Source organism: Fusarium redolens, assembly GCF_020744475.1.
Source record: "Fusarium redolens strain MPI-CAGE-AT-0023 chromosome Unknown BKA55scaffold_8, whole genome shotgun sequence".
Taxonomy (NCBI): domain Eukaryota; kingdom Fungi; phylum Ascomycota; class Sordariomycetes; order Hypocreales; family Nectriaceae; genus Fusarium; species Fusarium redolens.
The window spans coordinates 1,750,046-1,768,622 of NW_025763671.1; the positions used below are offsets into that span (position 1 = coordinate 1,750,046).

An 18,577-nucleotide genomic window follows, 5' to 3' on the forward strand; every position below is an offset into this window, starting at 1 on the left:
TCACCAAGTTGATTGATAACGTCAGTGACTCTCAACGAAAAACGTCAACATGTCCACTAGGCTCGATAACTTTATGAAGTCCAAGGTAAGAGCGAAATGCACAGTGATAGATTGATATCTATCATCTACCAGGCTCAAACACCACTAACATCTCCGTAGAACGTCGTTCTCTGTAAGTATCCTTCATCTGCAGGGTAAGCCACAGTAACTGATGTGCCCAGTCTTTGGAGGCGTTGTTTCTATGGCAGCGGCATACACAATCTGGGGAAACGATGGTCAGGGTGTTTTCCCACCTCAACCAGACCCTACCGGTGATCCTAAAACATGGACAAAGGAAGAATGTCAATTGTGGTTGAACAAGGCAAGTGAATCACTCACAGCTGTTGACCTAGGCTAACGCAGCCAGAGAAATCTACATCCCGACCCCAAGGCCACCAAGGAAGAGCTTATCGAAAGAGTGATAGCGAATATGCGTATCCCAAGGAAGTAGGATACCAGAACTTGAGATTATTGGACTGTTTGGTACTACTTATTGTTTCTCTTGCGTTGCCTGATACCACCTGCAGACTGCTCAATACGAATACTTTCTTACCTCGTCTAAGACAAATGTAACGTCAAATCGAAATAGAGTGTAAGCTTGGACAACTCGACAAGATCCCGCCTCGCTATCTCCCCCAAAATAATAAGGTTCATCATGTCAAGATTCATCGAATTACAACATTGAAGTATCATAGATATCAAAGTCAAGCCCAGTGGATCCAGTACTTGATCGCCAGCCACCAGACAACCACGTTTCAAAGTACCTCCACTCAACCAACCACCCAACAAGCCCAACTGTTAATCGTCTCACCTCGCTGCACGTGCCACAACAACCGCTGTCTTACAGTTACAATCAACTCTGATCTTCAATCATAGCCTGTCGCTCACGAGATTATACTTCTGATGGCTGATCGCGAAATCCTCGCCTTTGCGATCATGTCTACTAATTAACCCACACCCAAAATAATCATCTGCTCTTCTGAATTCTCTTCCATCTGAAACACATTGCGACCTCGACGTTTCCATGTTGCGACGTCATATCCACTATCTTCACAATGGCATTCCTCGAGGACCCCCGACTGCGCCAACGCTGGAACCAAATTGCCCACGATACCGAGACCATAACAGAAAATGCGGCAGCAGGAATTTGGACCTTTCAACATAATTATATTAGCCCATGCTTTTCCTCCATCGCGCACTCTATTGAACAGTGTACGACAGTATGTCTAGGTGACCCTGAGGAACGTCTACGAAAGCGCAGAGAACGAGAGCTGTCGCATAGTAGGGCAGAGTACAGCTTCGACTTTTATGATGACTGGTATGAGGAAGAGCAGAGTGGTCTGTTCGGCACATGGGGGAATGAGGATTGGGATAGATTGTTGGCTGGGACTGGCACTCAGCGAAGACACACCGGGGGAGAAACTGAACAACCGCGCAGGAAACGCGGCATGAGCTATGGAACCCGAGACCGAAGACGAAAACCAAGTATGGACGATGACCCGACCGTGATCCCTAGTACACAACCGATCGGATTCCTCAGCAAGTTACCATGGAAGATGGGCGGTACTCTACGATACAAACCTAGTGCGGCAGATCTACAAGACCATCCACGACGACATGGCGAAGGAGAAAACGAACCACTACTACATTCTGACGAAGGATCCGAATTTGACCTACCAGTGACTAGAAAGCGCAGCGGGACGACAGGGTCGGGCGATACATCAGATTCATATCGATCACGAGGTGATTTATTCCCAAGCGACGGCGAAGGTGAAGAAGATGCAATTCCACTCGATGACGAAGTAACATACGACATGGTTAGAAAGGATGATCGAAGCGGAAGAAGCGGGAGAACAAGCAGTAAGGGTAAAAGCCCAGCGGGTGGTTTGGCAGGGTCAAGAACAGTATCGCGGACGACATTAGGATCAGTCTCTTCCAAGGACGACTACCGAATGGAGCATCGATCTACATCGTTCTCTGCAACGCCAGATGTTGAGGCACCAAATTTACACGACCTGGAACAAGAAGAGCATATGCTACGAAAAGAACAAGACGAGGATGTCGAGAGGAAGAAGCAAGCAGCAGCGCAACTCGCGGCAGAAAAAGGCCTCACACCGAGATCTGGCCCCAAATCCATCTCCGAGTCAAAACCAGAAGTTGCAGAGGATGATGTTTATCAAGCATCGCCCTCAAAAGCCGCCTACCACCACGTTGAAGAAGTCGAAGACAAACCCACGACACAAGATGACCTGCCGAGTGCTTCACAGCCCGATGGCACAAAATCACCGGAGAAGACAGATTTCGTTCCAGCGCGCTTACCGCATTTCCAATGACGAGGACTTAATTCTCTGTAATACTACCTAATGAGGGATGATAGCGAGTCACGGATTTTCATGTATGATACCAGCATTGAGCCAAGTATGGAATTTGAGCCAACGATGAAACGGGAATGAGACGGGATAACTTGTTAGATGCAGCGTTCAATGGGAACACAATATGCACAAATACAATGAAAGGCAATGCATTACCGGTGTCGGCATTTTATGTAGAAAGCGTTCAAAGCGCAGTCGAAGGCACATGAGATACGCGAATTGGTAACCTAATGCGGTAATGCCTCGGATTTGGTTGAAAGCTCCCCCGCAAACCGGTAGATCGGTTGAGATGATGTTTAAAGAACCGATACCCCACAGATATGTAAGGGCCGAGGGCCAATATCCAGCTGTATTGTGTTCTTATACTTGATCTGTTTCTAAACTATCACCTCTTATTATTATTCGTAATATCACAATATGGCACCTCCAGGCCCCATCACAACACCACTTACATCCCTGCTGGGAATCAAGCACCCCATCATCCTCGCCGGTATGGCTAGGGTGTCTGGTGGTCGTCTTGCAGCAGCAGTATCCAACGCTGGTGGCCTTGGTATAATTGGTGGCTTTCAGTACACACCTGATCAACTTCGAGAGATCATCGCAGAAATGAAGGCCAACTTCTCACGACCTGATCTACCCTTTGGTGTTGATCTCGCCCTGCCTCAGATCGGAGGCAATGCGCGTAAGACCAACCATGATTACACTGGTGGAAAGTTGGATGAGTTGGTGGACATCATCATTGACAGTGGTGCCAAGCTGTTTGTCAGTGCTGTTGGTGTACCACCACCGCAGGTGATTAAGAGGTTTCATGATAAGGGTATCCTGGTCATGAACATGGTTGGCCATCCTAAGCATGCAGTAAGTCACAGACAGGGGTTTGCTGCTATTCACTGACACGTCCAAGACCAAAGCACTCGAGCTTGGAGTTGATATGGTCTGCGCTCAAGGTGGCGAAGGAGGAGGTCACACAGGAGATGTTGCAAACTCCATTCTCATCCCCGCAGTCGCAGACGTTGCATCAAAGTACCACCCTCCTCTTCTCAAGGGTCTGCCCGCGTTGGTCATTGCAGCTGGAGGTATTTCCTCTGGAAGAAGTCTTGCGAGCTCATTGATGCAGGGCGCTGTAGGCGTATGGGTGGGTACACGGTTTGTTGCCTCTGTTGAAGCTAGTTGTAGCGAGGAACATAAGAAAGAGGTTGTTTCATGTGGATACGAAGATACGCAGCGAACCCTTGTTATCTCTGGACGACCACTGAGAATGAAGACGAACGATTATATCAGGAAGTGGCATGAGCAGCCAGACAAGATCAAGGAGCTGTGCGATAAGGGCGTTGTACCAATTGAGTACGACTTTGAGCATGGCAACGATTTCGACCTGCCGCATTTGATGGGACAGGTTGCTGGAGCCATCACCAAGATCCAGCCAGCTGGGGAAATTGTTGATGAGATGGTCAAGGAAGCTGTTGATATGCTCAAGTTGGGAGGGACATATTTAACAGCTATCCCAAGACTGTAAATCTCACGAAGAGGATAGCTTGGCCTCCACATGGTGCTTTTGGGTAGACTGTTGTAACGAAGAGTAATGAGGTTAGAACTGATTGGAATTATTAGATATTAATCACATGCGAAGCTTTTACTTTACTGCCCTTAACTGTAATTTGCAAAGCAATCCCCTCACTCAACGGGATGCAGTAAATTTCGAGGTTCAAGTTGTGTTTGCTGGGTAAATGTGACTACTACAGCGGGAGAATATCTTCTTCTGCCCGTGGCCGATGCTCTGACATGATTGAGATCAGCGCTTTCGCTCTGAATTGTGCTGTATTGGTAGCCAAGGACAAACAATGGCACGGTTCACTGACAAACTCTATGAGACTCTTGCTCACAGACCTGATTTGTCGCCGTTCACTTACAAAAATGCTTGGGAGTACGGGAAATTCAACGTATATAAATGGCAGGTTGATTGCTCGGCTGTGTGTGTTTTGCAGTGAAATCAACGAGTTCGAAATCAGCTGTTCTTTCGAATCCTTACCTGAGCTTCCCCTGAGATCCTCCTTCACTTCGATATAACTCTGAAAATGTCGAATTCGAGTCACGAGGAGAGTTGCTCGTCCAACACATCCATTTCTGACGAAGAATTGGATTGCATCCCTTGCGAATCATGTGCCGTTCCTCCCAAAAGCCTGGAAAACGTCTTCCCTACACTAGATACCCAGACGAGCCAGTTCGTCAAAATGCCTGACACTGATTACATCCTTATCTCTCTGGATTTCCATCGTGTTTGCGGGATAGAGCGTAGCGTATCGCTAGATGGACCGACATATGGACACGACCCTGTCGTCGAGGCCGGAGTCGCGTATCTCGACATGCGAGACATCCTGTATGACCGTGGTAAGGGCGTCATGCCTGGAGATCGTGGATCGTCCTGGTTCAAATACATGACTCCTCTTCATTATATCGTGGAAGAGCTCGAGGACCAAGGTTGATCAGATCAATCGCCATATTTGTTCGCTTTTGGCCGATCAAGAAGGGTCCAGGAGAGTGATCTTACGTACAGATTGTATCGAGTCTTTTCAGCGCTGAGAAAAAAGAACCGACGGAAAGATGAGGTCGAGCAAGGATGTCTTCGACAGCTCATTTTTCTGACCTTCGACGCAGAACCCGTCAAAATTGCGCTGTTGCAACTTCGTCTGGAATGGTTAGCGGAACCCAACGTGCAGATATGGGACTTGAAGAAGGAGAAGCAATTTGAGACACGCCTTCAACAACCAGCAGCATTTGAGCATGTTCTGGAGCGTCTGGGTATTCGCTTTGAAGATACTCGATTCGGAAAACTATCGTCATGCACAGGTAATGCAGCTGTGTTTATGATTCAGACGATCCTGGCATTCTTTTATAGGGATGAACACCAAAAAGCCTCGTTTGAGAGGCGTAGACCGTTGAGTTGGCTGCGATATACTTGGGTAGGCCATTCATTAGATCAGCTTAATTTGGCGCCGGGAGAGTTACCAAAGAGAAGGCGTGAAAGCGAGATGAATCGTCATAATCTGCCTCAGAGGAAGAATGAGAAGGCATTCGGCTGAGAAGTTGCTGAGTGTGGGTTTTCGATCCTTACTTGTTAGAGGCTTGAGACGTAGAATTGAGAGTACCTTATTGCCAAGTATAGTAACGAGGAGGAAGCGCTTGACAACCACCTGCCTTGAATAGGGATGTGAATCACAAGTAGAGGGTGCTTGCAGTTCAACCATTTGACTGACCTCTTTCAACATCAACCATACATCCAATGTCACTCATACAAAAATAATTCTACACATTATTGAGGATATCATCATCATGACCGACAACGAGATTGCCGATAAGAAAGTGGCCAACAATGAGGTTGTCAACGATAAATCGATAGACAATGAAATGACTGACGACGAGATGGCCGACGACAAAATTAGCGATAACAAAACGACAGAAGGAATTACGGCAGAGGAAAAGGCAATGGAAGAAGAAAAAATAGAAGAGACATCGAAAGACGATGAGATGACCGATGCCCAACACAGGGATGGCGAGTCGACTGAGGACGAGATCATGAGCTTATCAGTCATACGGAAACAACTGTTCCCACACATGCCCGATCTGTTCTTCGATGTGATCTCGAAGTACGATCTAGGTCTCCCCAGTCAATTCCACGCGCCGAGTGCATACGAATGGCTAAAGAAAACCACACTGAAATTCCACAGCAACGACAAGGAGTCTACGATCAATTTCTTGACTTTGCAACATGCGTGTCTCCGGTTTCATTGTGTTGCCTGTCGAAGACCTTGCCAAGATGTCGACAAAGCCGCCCCAATAAAAGGTCATTCTACTTTATTGTTCCCCTGCGGGCACATTATTGGAGACTCGTGTCACGATGCACTGGTCCATAACTTCAAGTTGTTCGATATGTCACCCATCTGCCCATAGGAAGGCAAACAGCAGGGAGATGTTGACCAAGATGTTGAACCGTGCACTCATCGCGTTATGTTCGATTGTGCACACACCTCCGAACTCTGTATTCCCCTGCATGGCGAGGTGAACGTCCCAGAAGGCTTTCTTTTAATATCCAAGACCAACGGTATGGTACCTTCAGACTGCCGGAAATGTACAATACAAGATCATCTTGACCGATGGACGATCGAGGTACGTCTCATTGCAGGATAGGAAAGGCTCTGGGCGATAAGTGGTACTCTACATGGTATCGAAACGGACGATCTTGGTATTGTAACACCGGCAGAGAACTACACTGATAAATTGGAAGGAAAAGTAATTGAAAACACGGAGGTCTTGGAAAAGTTGTGGAGAGAAACGCCTGAACCCTTCATCAGCGAGGACAACAAAAAGGGACGACCTCTTCTTGTTATAGACCTTGGTTACTTCATTGACGTCGAGGACGATGGGAACGGGGAAAGTGAAAATCCGGATCAGGAAGAGGAGGATGGGGATGAGAGCGAATGTGAACTACCTCCGTTGGATGATTTCTCGCATTGACCGGAGCGAAAGGAGAATACAGAGAAGAACTTTACACACAAAGCTATCCGTAGAATTACAGAGAGTCATTAGGATAGTTTATCACAAGCGTTTCGTTGCCAATTCTTTATACAATGTCTTGTGGGGGCCATTTCCAGGATTGCTTGTCCACTAACAAACGAGCCTATTCATGCATCACAAGCTGAACCAATGAAACAACAAACGTCATATTGAGATCGACCAGAATAGAATAAAAAACTTGGCGATATGGTCAAAGCAGGGCTGACGTGTTTGACGTGGCGCCTCAGACCGTAAGAAGTAAATGTAAATAAGACGACTCTTCCTGATTCGAAGCAATCATCATGTTCGGATATGTCGGAATCAAGCGTCATGAGTGATCGACTCATATAAAAACTCTTGGTCGTAAGCACGAGCACAAGCACAAGCACGACACAGGGAATAGGAATTGTGGACCATTGCTCGCTATTTCCGAAACGATACTACTCTGAACGACTCGCCAAGTCTTTTATCTTTGATTCTTTCATCTCTTTTTTTTGTTTTTCTGCGATCCCCTCTCATGATGGACGCTCATAAAACCATCGTCGCTGGCGTCGCGGATAGAGTTAAACACTTTCACGCCCGCCAGGAACCGTTCCGACTATACCATGGCTCCACTAACAGCACACGGCACTCAAACCGCCGTGTCGACAACACCGTTGACACAAGCAAGCTCAACCATGTCATAGAGGTGAACAAAGATTCAAAGACGGTGATTGTTGAACCAAATGTCTCAATGGAAGTTCTCGTCGATGCGACTTTACCGCTGGGGCTTGTTCCGCTGGTTGTTATGGAGTTCCCGGCTATTACCGTTGGAGGTGGCTTTTCGGGGACGTCGGGAGAGAGCAGCTCTTTCCGGTACGGTGCTTTCGACGCGACTGTTAATTGGATCGAGATTGTTCTCGCGGATGGAAGTGTTACGCGTGCTTCGAAAACGGAGCAGCCGGATCTTTTCTGGGGTGCTGCTTCGGCGTTCGGAACACTCGGTGTTGTTACGTTGTTGGAGGTTCAGTTAAAGGAAGCGAAGGAGTATGTTGAGCTCAAATATCGGCTTGCGAGGGGGCCCTCTGAGTCTGTAAAGATTATTAAGGAGGAGTGTAAGAGGTGGGAGAATGATTATGTTGATGGGATTGTTTACTCCAAGGATACGACTGTTGTATGTGCGGGACGAATGGTGGATGAGATACCGATCAGCGCTACGCCGAGACAGTTGAACCGACGGAAGGATAAGTGGTTTTATCTTCATGTTGAAAAGGTTCGAGATGGGCTACGGATGGGATCTGTCACATGCGTCGCCGACTACATCCCATTGAAGGATTATCTTTTTCGATACGACAGAGGTGGATTCTGGGTCGCCAAATACGCATTCGAGTATTTCCTCACACCATTCAACCGGCTGACACGATATATTCTGGATCCTCTCCTCCGAGCACGCGTCATGTACTCTGCCGGTCACAAGAGTAATTTGTTCGACTACTACATGGTTCAAGACGTCGGAGTACCCTACAACAGCGTACCAGAGTTTCAAAACTGGCTGGACAAGCAATTCAGAATTTACCCCCTCTGGATATGTCCATTGCGAGTGCGACGAGAAGATCCAGACTCAGGGTATGGTCTGCACGCAGAATTCGCAAAACCTGGAACCGTGGAACTCATGAACTTTGGAATATGGGGTCCACTACAAGGAAACCGACGAGACGCAATTCGACATAATCGAGCCCTGGAGCAAAAAGTACAAGACTGCGGAGGAAAGAAATGGCTATACGCCCAGGCATACTACACAGAAGATGAATTCTGGTCACATTACAACAAAGAAGCGTATGATGCGCTAAGAGCAAAGTACGGAGCGTCGCATTTACCAAATGTCTACGACAAAGTCAAAGTTGATATCGAAGGTGATGAGAAACTCATGAAGTCAACTGCAAGGACAGGATGGCCGATAAGAGGATTGAGAGGAGTGTACAAAGCGGTGTTTGGAGGAGATTATCTGCTACAAAAGAAGGACGAACCTTTAGAGCAGAAGTAAGCGATGTGTTATTATTAATGCACGGCTCCATCGAGCGATGATAGACAATTTGATACTCTGGGCAATTCGCCTCTGTTATGAATACATTTTCGTTATTTATTCCGCTCGGAAGGGACCCATTGAACCACCACCTTTCCTCCCACTCAGCTCCTTCATCGACTCAACCTCTTTCCCATCTCGTAATTCCTTATAATGAGAAGCAATACCTGGTTTTCCAGATGGTTGACCGATGTATCCAATCGCAGTCGAGTTGGCAGCTACCATATCGCTTTCAAGAGTTCTTTCAGGTGATTTTCCTCGTGTGGGGAGCATGATGTAGACGCCGCCTGCGATCACACCTGCAGCAGCAGCAATGGGCATCCTGAGATTGTTAGAGGGTGATGTATTGGGGGAGAGGTGTAGTACCAGTTCCTTGCGATGGCTTCTGGACCGCCGGGTCGTGCAGGTGGGGGCTGCTGACCTCCCGGACCGCCGAGGTTACCATCTGGATGGACATGTGTAGGGTCTGAAGTTGCGAGACGGATCTGGGGACGGAGGAGTGGCATTCGCACCACAGGACGAAGGATTAATCTCATGGACATTTTGACTTATTCTTCTAATACAGCAATTATTATGAAGCAGTAAATGGATCTCAGCAATTGAGGGACCTTGGCTATTTAATAGGGTTCAGTCAATGATCTAAAAGCTTTGAATGATGGAGGGATGACGTGGTGAGCTACAGTATCAGGAGCTTCCCCGCGTCAGAATATCTGGAGATGGGTAGCCATTGACGATTATTGGATGTCATTGATGGGCAATGAACGTTTTGGGATTGAGGCGGGAATAGAAGCATGTGGCGTGTGGATGAGAGTCTGGGAATTGGATTGGAATTTTCCGAGGTGTTGGGATTGGAGGTTGAAGGATGGTTGTATTGATGAACTGTTGGCGGTAGGTCTGATACGATATGATTTGGAATGGGTTTGTGACATGAAGTCTTGGTGAGACTAGATGAGGCTCAAGAGATAAGGTAGTGATGAGGAAAGATGAACACCATGTGCATTGTTGATTGTTGGCCTAAAGGCTTGCATCTTGTCTACATTCATTTTTGCGCCTATGATCCATTACGTCGCCGGCTGTGCTCCCGGCGTGGGCACCGGGAATTGTGGGACCCCGACCGGTGGGCTTTTGATGACTCCGGGGCTGGGACGTACGGAGAGCTGATAGACAGATAAGTAGAAGACATGGAGGATTCTGATGCAGACACCGACTTTGAGGCCAACTGGAATTTGATGAGATCATCATTCTTAACTCGATGTCGCATAACAAAAAACAAACACCCGAGGAAAGTAAAAAAAAAGGCATTATTCCTGAAGTTTCCGGTGCCAGAGTTAAAATCGTTCAGTGAGACGATTTTAGAGTCGAGAATGGACTTGGGGGATGTGTGTGTCGAGAACCGAATGATGAACTGATTTTCCGGAGAAATTTGGGTGGGTTCGGTAGACGCCGGGTCCGATAATCAGATGATTCTTCGCCGCCAGATTCTGAGAATGCCATCACCATAATCGCATTTACAGATGCGATGGGTAGGTAGCTTCAACTGAACAATTGCTGAAATATGATTGTCGCAGAGGCAAATGCATATGTTGATACTTGTCAAATTGATAATTCTGTAACCAGTTGTTCGAGACTAATTAGAATTATATACATACATTACATGTATAGTACTCTGAAAATGGCAGACAAATTTAGAATACAGTAAAGCAATTTTAAAAGATATCATGTAGTTAATCGTAAATACAGATAATCCATCAATTCATCCTGAAGATCTCACAAGATGTAGAGATCCAATCCATGGTGTTGCGGACCCCGGCATCGCCCGAAATGGCTGTGCCCTGGGCTGGATCATTCTATGGCACCACCAAAAACAGCACCACCCGCCAGTTCAGAACATCAACATGCGACCGAAGAAAACAGTTACGGAATTGAACGAAACGAACCTCAATAGAAATATATAATGATGGAATTCTGTGCTCTTAAACGTCTTTTCTCACCACCATCAATCACAACAACAATCATTGAGATCTTCTCACCAACAACACTTGCATCTTCAGCTTCAACTCACTTACACAACCCACCAATCACACCAATCCATAAAAATGGCTGCTCTCATGATCAAGCCCACTGTCGGCCCCAAGTAAGCATCCACTTCCTCTCAACATATTCATAGCTAACATATTCAGGGTCCTTCCTGTTCTCATCGCTGTTGGAAGCATCTCTGTTGTCGGCGGCTACGTTCGCTCACAACTCACAAACCAATCCCGAACATTCGATCGCTACTTTAGTCAATACAACACCACAAAGAGTGAATCTGTTCGTGCAAAGACCTTTAATGGCTCTGTTCCTGATCCCCGAACAAGTCTGTTCAACGTTCTCGGCTGGTAATTTGGATACAATTAGGATGGCGTTTGGTACACTGGTTTTTGGACATGAGGCGTTGGAATCTGCCTTGTCATAGTTTACGATAATTAAACATTTTATTTTTATTTTTATACCAAACTCACATGCGAAATAGTGCAAGGCTAACTGCCAAATATTCTGCTGTGTGGAAATGACACATGATGGCTTTACCCAAATATCGATAAGCTTAAATGGTCTAGACTCCAGCTCAGTCTTGGCGTTTCCTCTTTGAGACTGTCTAGCTCTCAGCCCTACGACATCATTCGCCTGTTGATCCAATGATATCGTTGGGTTCTTCAATAGCTCAGCTGTCCTGGTTCTCAAGGGAGACGCCACGCCTGGATTTTACGTTTAGGTCGTTATGCCGTTGAAGGTCAAGCCAATGATGGGGACGCAATGACACGGTGAATGCCCTGCTAATGCAGTCGTGGCATTCGGAGAGTTGGAGAGCTGGTGGGCTTGGGCGTTGGAGGTTGTGGTGGTTTAATAAAGCCTCCTTTCCTTGCACGCGACTCAAGTTGGATACACAAGTTTTGCGGTCGTCAAGATGTATCAACCGCCGTATTTACAGAATGAATCGTATCAACCTTATCAACCATATCAGCAGCAACAACCGCAACAACAGCAAAGTACATACGAGTATAAACCTGTCACTGCACAAGAAGTTTATCCCATAGAGACAGATGCGGGACAACCTGAGAAGCGAGAACGGGAGAGACCGGATTATCGACCAATTCCTCTACGATGGCCCTTCATCAGCGCATTGATACTTGTGTTGCTGGGTCTCATGGGACTGATCCTCTATGCTACAAGGACATTAAATGGAGATGACAAAACAGCAACACTCGAGAGTCGCTCGTTTAGAATCACGAATGAAGATCTGTTCTATATGAAGAGACAAGATGTCGCGAGCGAACCATCTCAACCCGAACCAACAGCCGACACTGGAACTGAAGAATCCCAAGCCTCAGAACCTGAGCCAGAGCCAGTGCCTACAGACGATACACCTGCTGCGACTGGTGATGTTGAAGGCGGAACTTTAACAACAGCCCTCGTCGAATCGGTCTTTACAACAATGGTCACAGAACCAGGCTCGATCGAAGTTTCCAAAACAACCGAGACCATCACAGAAACAGGCGAAGTCACCCTCACCGAAACCATCACGGAAGCAGCATCATCCTTTACCTCCTTCATCCCTGAAGAATCAGTCCCTCCCGAAGAATGGCAGCCTACAACAGTAGTCCAACCCGGCCAAACAAAAACACTCATCACCGTAAAAGAAAACGGCGCCGTTCGCACAACCGTGCGAGAAACGACACGGACTGGTCCACCAGTTGTTTACGCCTCTGTTGGAACTACGACGATTTACTCGGTTCTTACTATCGATTCAGAAGGGAAAGTTGCGAAACCGCCTGTTACAAAGGTTCGAACAAGTGAAGTCGCTGCTACAGTCAAGACAATCGTTGATGCGCCACCGCCGGTAACGATGGTTCAGACTTTGGCGGATGGACAGGTTATAACGTCTGTTTCTACGCCGGTTGGGACTACGCGTGTTACGACTGTGCCGCCGACAAAAGTTGTTGTTACGGATGTTGAGACGCCGACTGGTGATACTAAGATTGTTGTTGAGGCTACGACGCATACACTTACGCATTCTGGGTATTTCATTGGAAAGTTTCTACCGCCTATTGTTGCTGTTCTTTTGGCGATGGGTATCAGAGCGTTGAATCAGTCGGCGCAGCAGTATCAGCCTTTTGCGGCGCTTACGAGGCAAGGTGGTGCTTTGGGTCGTGAGGCTTTGTTGCTGAGCTTCGATGGATGGATGAGTATTTATCTTCCGTTCAAGCTGTTGTTTAACAACCAGCCTCTTCCCTTCCTGACGGCACTCGCTCTTTGGGCATCTAGTATCGCGGCGCCATTGTCCAGCGAAGCTGTCGGTCTCAAGATCTATGGACGCTGCAAAAAGGGCGCCATCGATGGTTGTGCTCTTGAACTTGGTGTTTCGAACACAGCTGCCTACGCTCTCGTCGGTCTTCTCGGCGCAATCGCCATTCTACTCATGTTCACACTCAGTGTTATCAGTCGACATTGGCGGACCGGCGTATTTGCGAACCCTTGGTGTGCTGCCAATACCGCGGCACTTGTTGCTCGTAACCCTGAAGTTCGTTCGATGGGAGCTCAAGACTGGAAAGATCTGAAGAGTGCCGTTACGGAAAAGAGGTTCGCTATGGGATGGTTCCAGAATCAAGAGGGAAGAGACGAATACGGTCTTGTTGTCGTTGGTGACATCAACCGTAATATCATAGCCCCCTATGGCAACACGCCGTATGAAGAGGGCATGGCGTATCGTCCACAAACTCATCGTCGAGCGCCACAGACTTTCATGGCTTTGAGCTTTTGGTATCGCTTCACATTCCTCGTGTTTCTGATCTGTCTTCTTGGGTTCATCAGTTATTATCACTTTGTTGATACGTTTGGCCACTTGCCGAAGAACATGAAGAAGCTGATGGAGAGTCAAGACTTTGGTGTCCGCTTTGTTTGTTCTGCGCTGGGAGTTATCGTTGTATTTTGCTGGGAGTTTCTGTTCACCAGTAAGTCATCTTCGCCCCTATTGATACATGTACTGACCTGTCAGGTGTCGCTGTTATCACCCCCTATCGTCGAATGGCCCAGGACCCTCAAGTTCCTACTCGATCAGTCCTTATGACACCAGCAACAAACCCAGTATCCGGCTTCTTCGTTGCTCTCCGAATCCGGGACCCTCTTCTCTTCTTCACAGCGTTCACCACCCTCCTCGCCCAGTTTCTCCCAATTCTGCTCGCCAACGTACCATACAGCCTCACACAAACAAGCGAAGCCCACGAGATATGCTCCCGTTTGAGCATTGGTATTCTGCTCATCATGGTCTTCGCCATGTTGTCCAGTTTGTTGGTCAAGTGGCCCGACTTGCCCGTCGATCCACGAAGTCTCGCTGGTGCACTTTGGTATGTTGCTGATGCACCATGGGTGAGAGGTCTTGAGGGTGTCGCGGCTATGAGTGCAAGGAAACGAAAAGATGCTGTCCAAGGGCTTGGAGGAAGTTGGACGTATGGGCCTATTAATACGCCCATGGGTGAACGGATGTGTATTGAGCATGGAACCACTGGTTTCAGGAGATAATGTCTTGGAAAAAGGGGGATACCAGCTGTTAATAATCATGATAAGCAAATAACTAATAAAGTTTATAATCTTTAAGTATTCTTCCAGTGCAACAGGGCGTGAGTGTACATCGACTCGCCGGAGTGTGAGTTGATGTCTGGGAGTGGTAGGACATTACACTGGCACTGGCAACGGCCATCAACGCGAGTGCCCATGCCAGGCATCCAATATCCCTATAGAAAATAGATTTCCTTCTATGTTTCTATCCTCTCTCTTCTGTCCACTTCACCCTTTCCTTTCTTTACCCTCGACATCAACAACTGCAAGCAATACAACGATGTCCTTCAACCATCATCAGGGTAATGGCCGCGGATACCCTTACGCGGGCGGCCAAGGCTTTGTTCATCCTCAAGTTGGACGAGGTCGTGGACAGCCTCGAGAGTTCGGTAACGCTGCACCAACTCCCGGCTACGGTCAACAACCATGGGAATACCAACAACCTGCCTCGTATCCCCCAATTTATGGGAGATTCTCAAACCACCACCGTCACTACGATGACCACCCCCATCCTGCTGCTCAACAGCTTCCACCCCCTACCATGTTCAACACCTGGCACCTCCGACCACCCGGTGCGGCAGTCAACCATATTGTTCATCGAGAGATGAATGACAACTTCCCTCAGTATGAGGACCAGGCAGTCAGTCAAAGCCAGTCAGAGAGTGATGGCCAAGAAGCTAACCAGGCCGGTAGAGGGATGAAGCGTAAGAACAACGCAGGGCGTGCTGAACAGATGAATACGGCCCATGCCGCGAGCCAAGCTGTATTCTCCGGCCGTCACGACAGCATGTCCCAAGTGAACACGGTCGGTCACGGCATCAACTATGCAGTACTTAAAGGCAAAGGCCGCGCAAGCTTCCTCAACCGTGAAGCTGCCATACGGGCAATTGAGGGAATGTTCCAACAAAGCGAACCCGTAACTCTCTCTTGGAACGCAGGACTCTCGACAGTGCCACCAAACACGGAGCCTCAAATGCAGCCTGGGATGGCAAAGCGACAGCGGATCGTCTCAGCCAGAGACCGACTCGCCCTCGAGCGACTTGATCCCCAGATCTACTTCAAACTGAAAGACACAAACACTCGTTGCAAAGCAGTCACTATGCTCAATCCACCAGGCTTCGGCGATGCCCCGGGGATCTGTGGTAACTGTCAAGACAGCGGCCACACGGTAGCCACGTGTCATCGAGTTCGTGAAAATGGCTTCATCTATGGCTGCGCCATCTGTAACTCATCCAGACACTCCACCTGGAAGTGCCCCGAGTTCCCCAAGAACGACAAACTGGAGATGATCCATCTGCTGGTCTTCAACCGAGCCAATATGCCACCACTCATGGGAAAGTTTTGGTATCCATTGCTGTTCGACTATATGCGTGATTATCCAACAACTCTGGTCCCTGGACTACCTTGGACGCTCCAGCATAGCAAGAGATTCTATATCTCTTGGGACGTTCAAGACCCCTTCCTCCTTAGTCAACATGACCGTGCCATTCAGCAGTTGGGTGGCGTTGACCCCCGCACTTCATTATGGGCAAACACCAAAGTCTACTATGGTGGAGACATCAGCGCCGGAAGAGGCAAGAAGTCGAAGACGACTCAGGGGCAGCGTCTTTGGAACTGAAAGCCAGATGCTCAGAAAGAGCCAGGTCTAATGACCCCAGAGGAAAGGCAGTCGGAGGCAACAGTAAGTTCACCCAACCTCGACCGAGCAACGTATAACTAACTCCTAAGCCAGCAGATTCCCACCAAGCTTGACAGCACTCGCGAGCCATGAAGACGATGGTGGATGCGACAAGAGTACGAGACATTAAGGAGTACCAAACCAAAGGCAGATCACAATATGTCTTGAAGAGATGATCTTTGGCGCTGTTAGGTTGAACACGTTATCGCTGTTGAATGTTCACAGGCAACTCGGGTAAGGGATAGACATGGGCATGGTTAATGAGGACGAAGATGAACTGAGAGCAGAAAGAGGAATACGAAGGAGAGTTAATTAGTATTTAGAGAATAAGCCTGGCTCTCCAATCCATTGATTCCCAATGTTAAAGTGATGTCTACTATTATGTATATGCCAGCACTGGCTTAAACTAAAAAGAAATAAAGTAGGTATTTATTAATTTATAGATACTTAAAAAGAAATTTATAAATCTTTACATATTAAGATCTTGTATAAGCACAAAGATAACGGTCATTATTCCAAGCTGCTTGATTGCTTGTATCTGTAGTTCCCCTCTGGACTGGCGTAGGTCTGTAGAACAGCCCTGATTCAGGCTTTTCTTTCAACTCCTATGCCAAGGGTAATAGTTCATGGATAGGCAATCTACTCTGGGAACATTTTATCCTGATGGCGCCTCTTATTATGTGCGTTGTGTCGTTGACTGTGGATTAGGATCAAATCTCCGATTAGATGAGCTTGAATCATCATGTCAAGCAAGACATTTTCCAGGGTAGACGAACTACCTTAGTCAAGATGTCGATTACACATTGTCACACTCAGTCATGCATATAAACAGGCAGTCAGGGGTTATCGGGTCAATCCTGCACCAAGTGGTGATGAGATCCGAGTAACAGTGTTGTCAATGACGCTATTAGCGACGATGCATCCCCGATCACTCAAGTTTGTTGCGACGAGAATAGTCAAAATCTCAAATGGCACATGCTATGGCTTCTAACGGCCAGCGACTGAGGTTGTTTAACTTTCTACTCCTTGAAGCAAATATTGCCTCCTGAGGCTGCCCACAACGCCTCAGGGATGCCATAGTGATTGGTATCAACTTTGGAACTGCGTGAGTGTATCGTATGACAATCTGCCATCTTATGCTAATTATATCCCGAGGTTCTCGTCAAAACATATCGAAATTATCGTAAGCCGGGACAATGAGCTAAAAATGGTGACGGCTTCAGTCGATGCGGAGGACGATAGAACAAAAGACTACGCGATCGCCGAGCGTACCAGTCAACCAATCTCTCAGCGATATCATCGTACATGGTATCCATTAAAACAGGTAATTGACTTTCTCTATTTTCCTCTTGATAGATACTAATCGTACCAATTCATCGAGTTTCAAGGGGATCAGGATGATGAGGCGTGCTATTCGACTTATGTGCAGAAAGCTCTACGCCTAAAGAACAAGATGAAGAAACGATTCATCAATAACTTTGCGCTACGAATGCATCGGCTAGGGCATGTTGCTATCTGCATTGCACCTGGGCGTTGCTAATGGAGACCCGGGACCTCTTAGCTGAGGCGTTAGCACTCCGTACATCATGTGGGATATGTCGAAGTATACCTGAACCAGTATCCCGGCGATCCTGTGAATGACTTCAGAACTATATGAGTTTGTGATTATCTCCCTCTCTAGTTGATTGCAACATTATTTACAAATTCTCATTTGTGGCCCAAGCATCACCCTGATCGCCCAAGAACCTCACGATCTTGGCAAGACAAATCCATTCTCAGATGTCGAGAAAGTACCTACTCAGATTCATTGGCCGAAGAAATTTAGATCGTCACCAGCAATGGCGCTGTGAAGATGCTGGCAATATATGTAGCAGGAAGCACAAAGCTAACAGCAACTTCGACACCGAAAAGAGGCTATTCGACAACTGGAGGAGACACCATCGTGAGGGATTCCTGTCGTCTATCAGGAGACACGAACTGGTAGTGGAAATGCGGTCACGGAGACTGGCCTTGGTTGCCACCGCCCTCACCATAGCCGTTACATGCGAGGCATCGTGCCCCACGCTGCCAATGTACGCGGTGAGACCTTGAGATCTGTTGTACCGCGAAGTTGTTTGTGTGTAGTTGTGTATGTATTCAATACACGGCGTCGATCCGGACGTAGCTATTGACGACTTGTTAGCAAAGGGTGTCATCTCGATGGCCAGCGACACCTTTCCCCCAGGCTGGTAATCAGGTGTGAGTTTGGCGTCATGCCGAGTTTCTCGTGATCATCATTATGCC

The 18,577-nt window shown here is 47.5% G+C and overlaps 11 protein-coding genes across 11 annotated transcripts; 9 read left to right on the forward strand and 2 right to left on the reverse strand.

Moving 5' to 3' along the window:
- Positions 1-49: 49 nt before the first annotated feature.
- BKA55DRAFT_690455 (uncharacterized protein) lies at positions 50-397 on the forward strand (the record flags this gene model as incomplete). Its single annotated transcript, XM_046199499.1, has 3 exons — positions 50-85; positions 160-172; positions 222-397. 3 exons carry the CDS (start codon positions 50-52, stop codon positions 395-397), a joined length of 225 nt encoding a protein of 74 aa, XP_046049541.1.
- Positions 398-1,094: 697 nt separating this feature from the next.
- Positions 1,095-2,372, forward strand: BKA55DRAFT_511326 (uncharacterized protein; the record flags this gene model as incomplete). The annotated part of the gene is made up of 1 exon (XM_046187699.1): positions 1,095-2,372. The coding sequence occupies one exon, from the start codon at positions 1,095-1,097 to the stop codon at positions 2,370-2,372; it is 1,278 nt and encodes a 425-aa protein (XP_046049542.1).
- A 360-nt stretch (positions 2,373-2,732) lies between these two features.
- BKA55DRAFT_569054 (2-nitropropane dioxygenase) lies at positions 2,733-4,047 on the forward strand. Its single transcript, XM_046192882.1, has 2 exons — positions 2,733-3,269; positions 3,316-4,047. Exons 1-2 carry the CDS (start codon positions 2,829-2,831, stop codon positions 3,925-3,927), a joined length of 1,053 nt encoding a protein of 350 aa, XP_046049543.1. The 5' UTR covers positions 2,733-2,828; the 3' UTR covers positions 3,928-4,047.
- A 439-nt stretch (positions 4,048-4,486) lies between these two features.
- On the forward strand, positions 4,487-5,491 carry BKA55DRAFT_690458 (uncharacterized protein; the record flags this gene model as incomplete). Its single annotated transcript, XM_046199500.1, has 2 exons — positions 4,487-4,889; positions 5,067-5,491. 2 exons carry the CDS (start codon positions 4,487-4,489, stop codon positions 5,489-5,491), a joined length of 828 nt encoding a protein of 275 aa, XP_046049544.1.
- A 41-nt stretch (positions 5,492-5,532) lies between these two features.
- On the forward strand, positions 5,533-6,126 carry BKA55DRAFT_676034 (uncharacterized protein; the record flags this gene model as incomplete). The annotated part of the gene is made up of 2 exons (XM_046198084.1): positions 5,533-6,055; positions 6,114-6,126. The coding sequence occupies exons 1-2, from the start codon at positions 5,742-5,744 to the stop codon at positions 6,124-6,126; spliced, it is 327 nt and encodes a 108-aa protein (XP_046049545.1). The 5' UTR covers positions 5,533-5,741.
- A 1,356-nt stretch (positions 6,127-7,482) lies between these two features.
- On the forward strand, positions 7,483-8,985 carry BKA55DRAFT_511780 (uncharacterized protein; the record flags this gene model as incomplete). The annotated part of the gene is made up of 1 exon (XM_046187743.1): positions 7,483-8,985. The coding sequence occupies one exon, from the start codon at positions 7,483-7,485 to the stop codon at positions 8,983-8,985; it is 1,503 nt and encodes a 500-aa protein (XP_046049546.1).
- A 48-nt stretch (positions 8,986-9,033) lies between these two features.
- On the reverse strand, positions 9,034-9,786 carry BKA55DRAFT_375959 (uncharacterized protein). The gene is made up of 2 exons (XM_046185918.1): positions 9,391-9,786; positions 9,034-9,346 (listed from the first exon to the last, which is right to left on the reverse strand). The coding sequence occupies exons 1-2, from the start codon at positions 9,564-9,566 to the stop codon at positions 9,082-9,084; spliced, it is 441 nt and encodes a 146-aa protein (XP_046049547.1). The 5' UTR covers positions 9,567-9,786; the 3' UTR covers positions 9,034-9,081.
- Positions 9,787-10,002: 216 nt separating this feature from the next.
- BKA55DRAFT_375944 (uncharacterized protein) lies at positions 10,003-10,404 on the reverse strand. The gene has a single exon (XM_046185917.1). The coding sequence runs from the start codon at positions 10,324-10,326 to the stop codon at positions 10,039-10,041; it is 288 nt and encodes a 95-aa protein (XP_046049548.1). The 5' UTR covers positions 10,327-10,404; the 3' UTR covers positions 10,003-10,038.
- Positions 10,405-11,120: 716 nt separating this feature from the next.
- BKA55DRAFT_690462 (uncharacterized protein) lies at positions 11,121-11,406 on the forward strand (the record flags this gene model as incomplete). The annotated part of the gene is made up of 2 exons (XM_046199501.1): positions 11,121-11,158; positions 11,205-11,406. The coding sequence occupies 2 exons, from the start codon at positions 11,121-11,123 to the stop codon at positions 11,404-11,406; spliced, it is 240 nt and encodes a 79-aa protein (XP_046049549.1).
- A 241-nt stretch (positions 11,407-11,647) lies between these two features.
- Positions 11,648-14,630, forward strand: BKA55DRAFT_644540 (uncharacterized protein). The gene is made up of 2 exons (XM_046197186.1): positions 11,648-14,012; positions 14,057-14,630. The coding sequence occupies exons 1-2, from the start codon at positions 11,969-11,971 to the stop codon at positions 14,578-14,580; spliced, it is 2,568 nt and encodes an 855-aa protein (XP_046049550.1). The 5' UTR covers positions 11,648-11,968; the 3' UTR covers positions 14,581-14,630.
- Positions 14,631-15,806: 1,176 nt separating this feature from the next.
- BKA55DRAFT_569066 (uncharacterized protein) lies at positions 15,807-16,641 on the forward strand. Its single transcript, XM_046192883.1, has 2 exons — positions 15,807-16,297; positions 16,345-16,641. Exon 1 carries the CDS (start codon positions 15,902-15,904, stop codon positions 16,232-16,234), a length of 333 nt encoding a protein of 110 aa, XP_046049551.1. The 5' UTR covers positions 15,807-15,901; the 3' UTR covers positions 16,235-16,297; positions 16,345-16,641.
- The last annotated feature ends 1,936 nt before the right edge of the window (positions 16,642-18,577 follow it).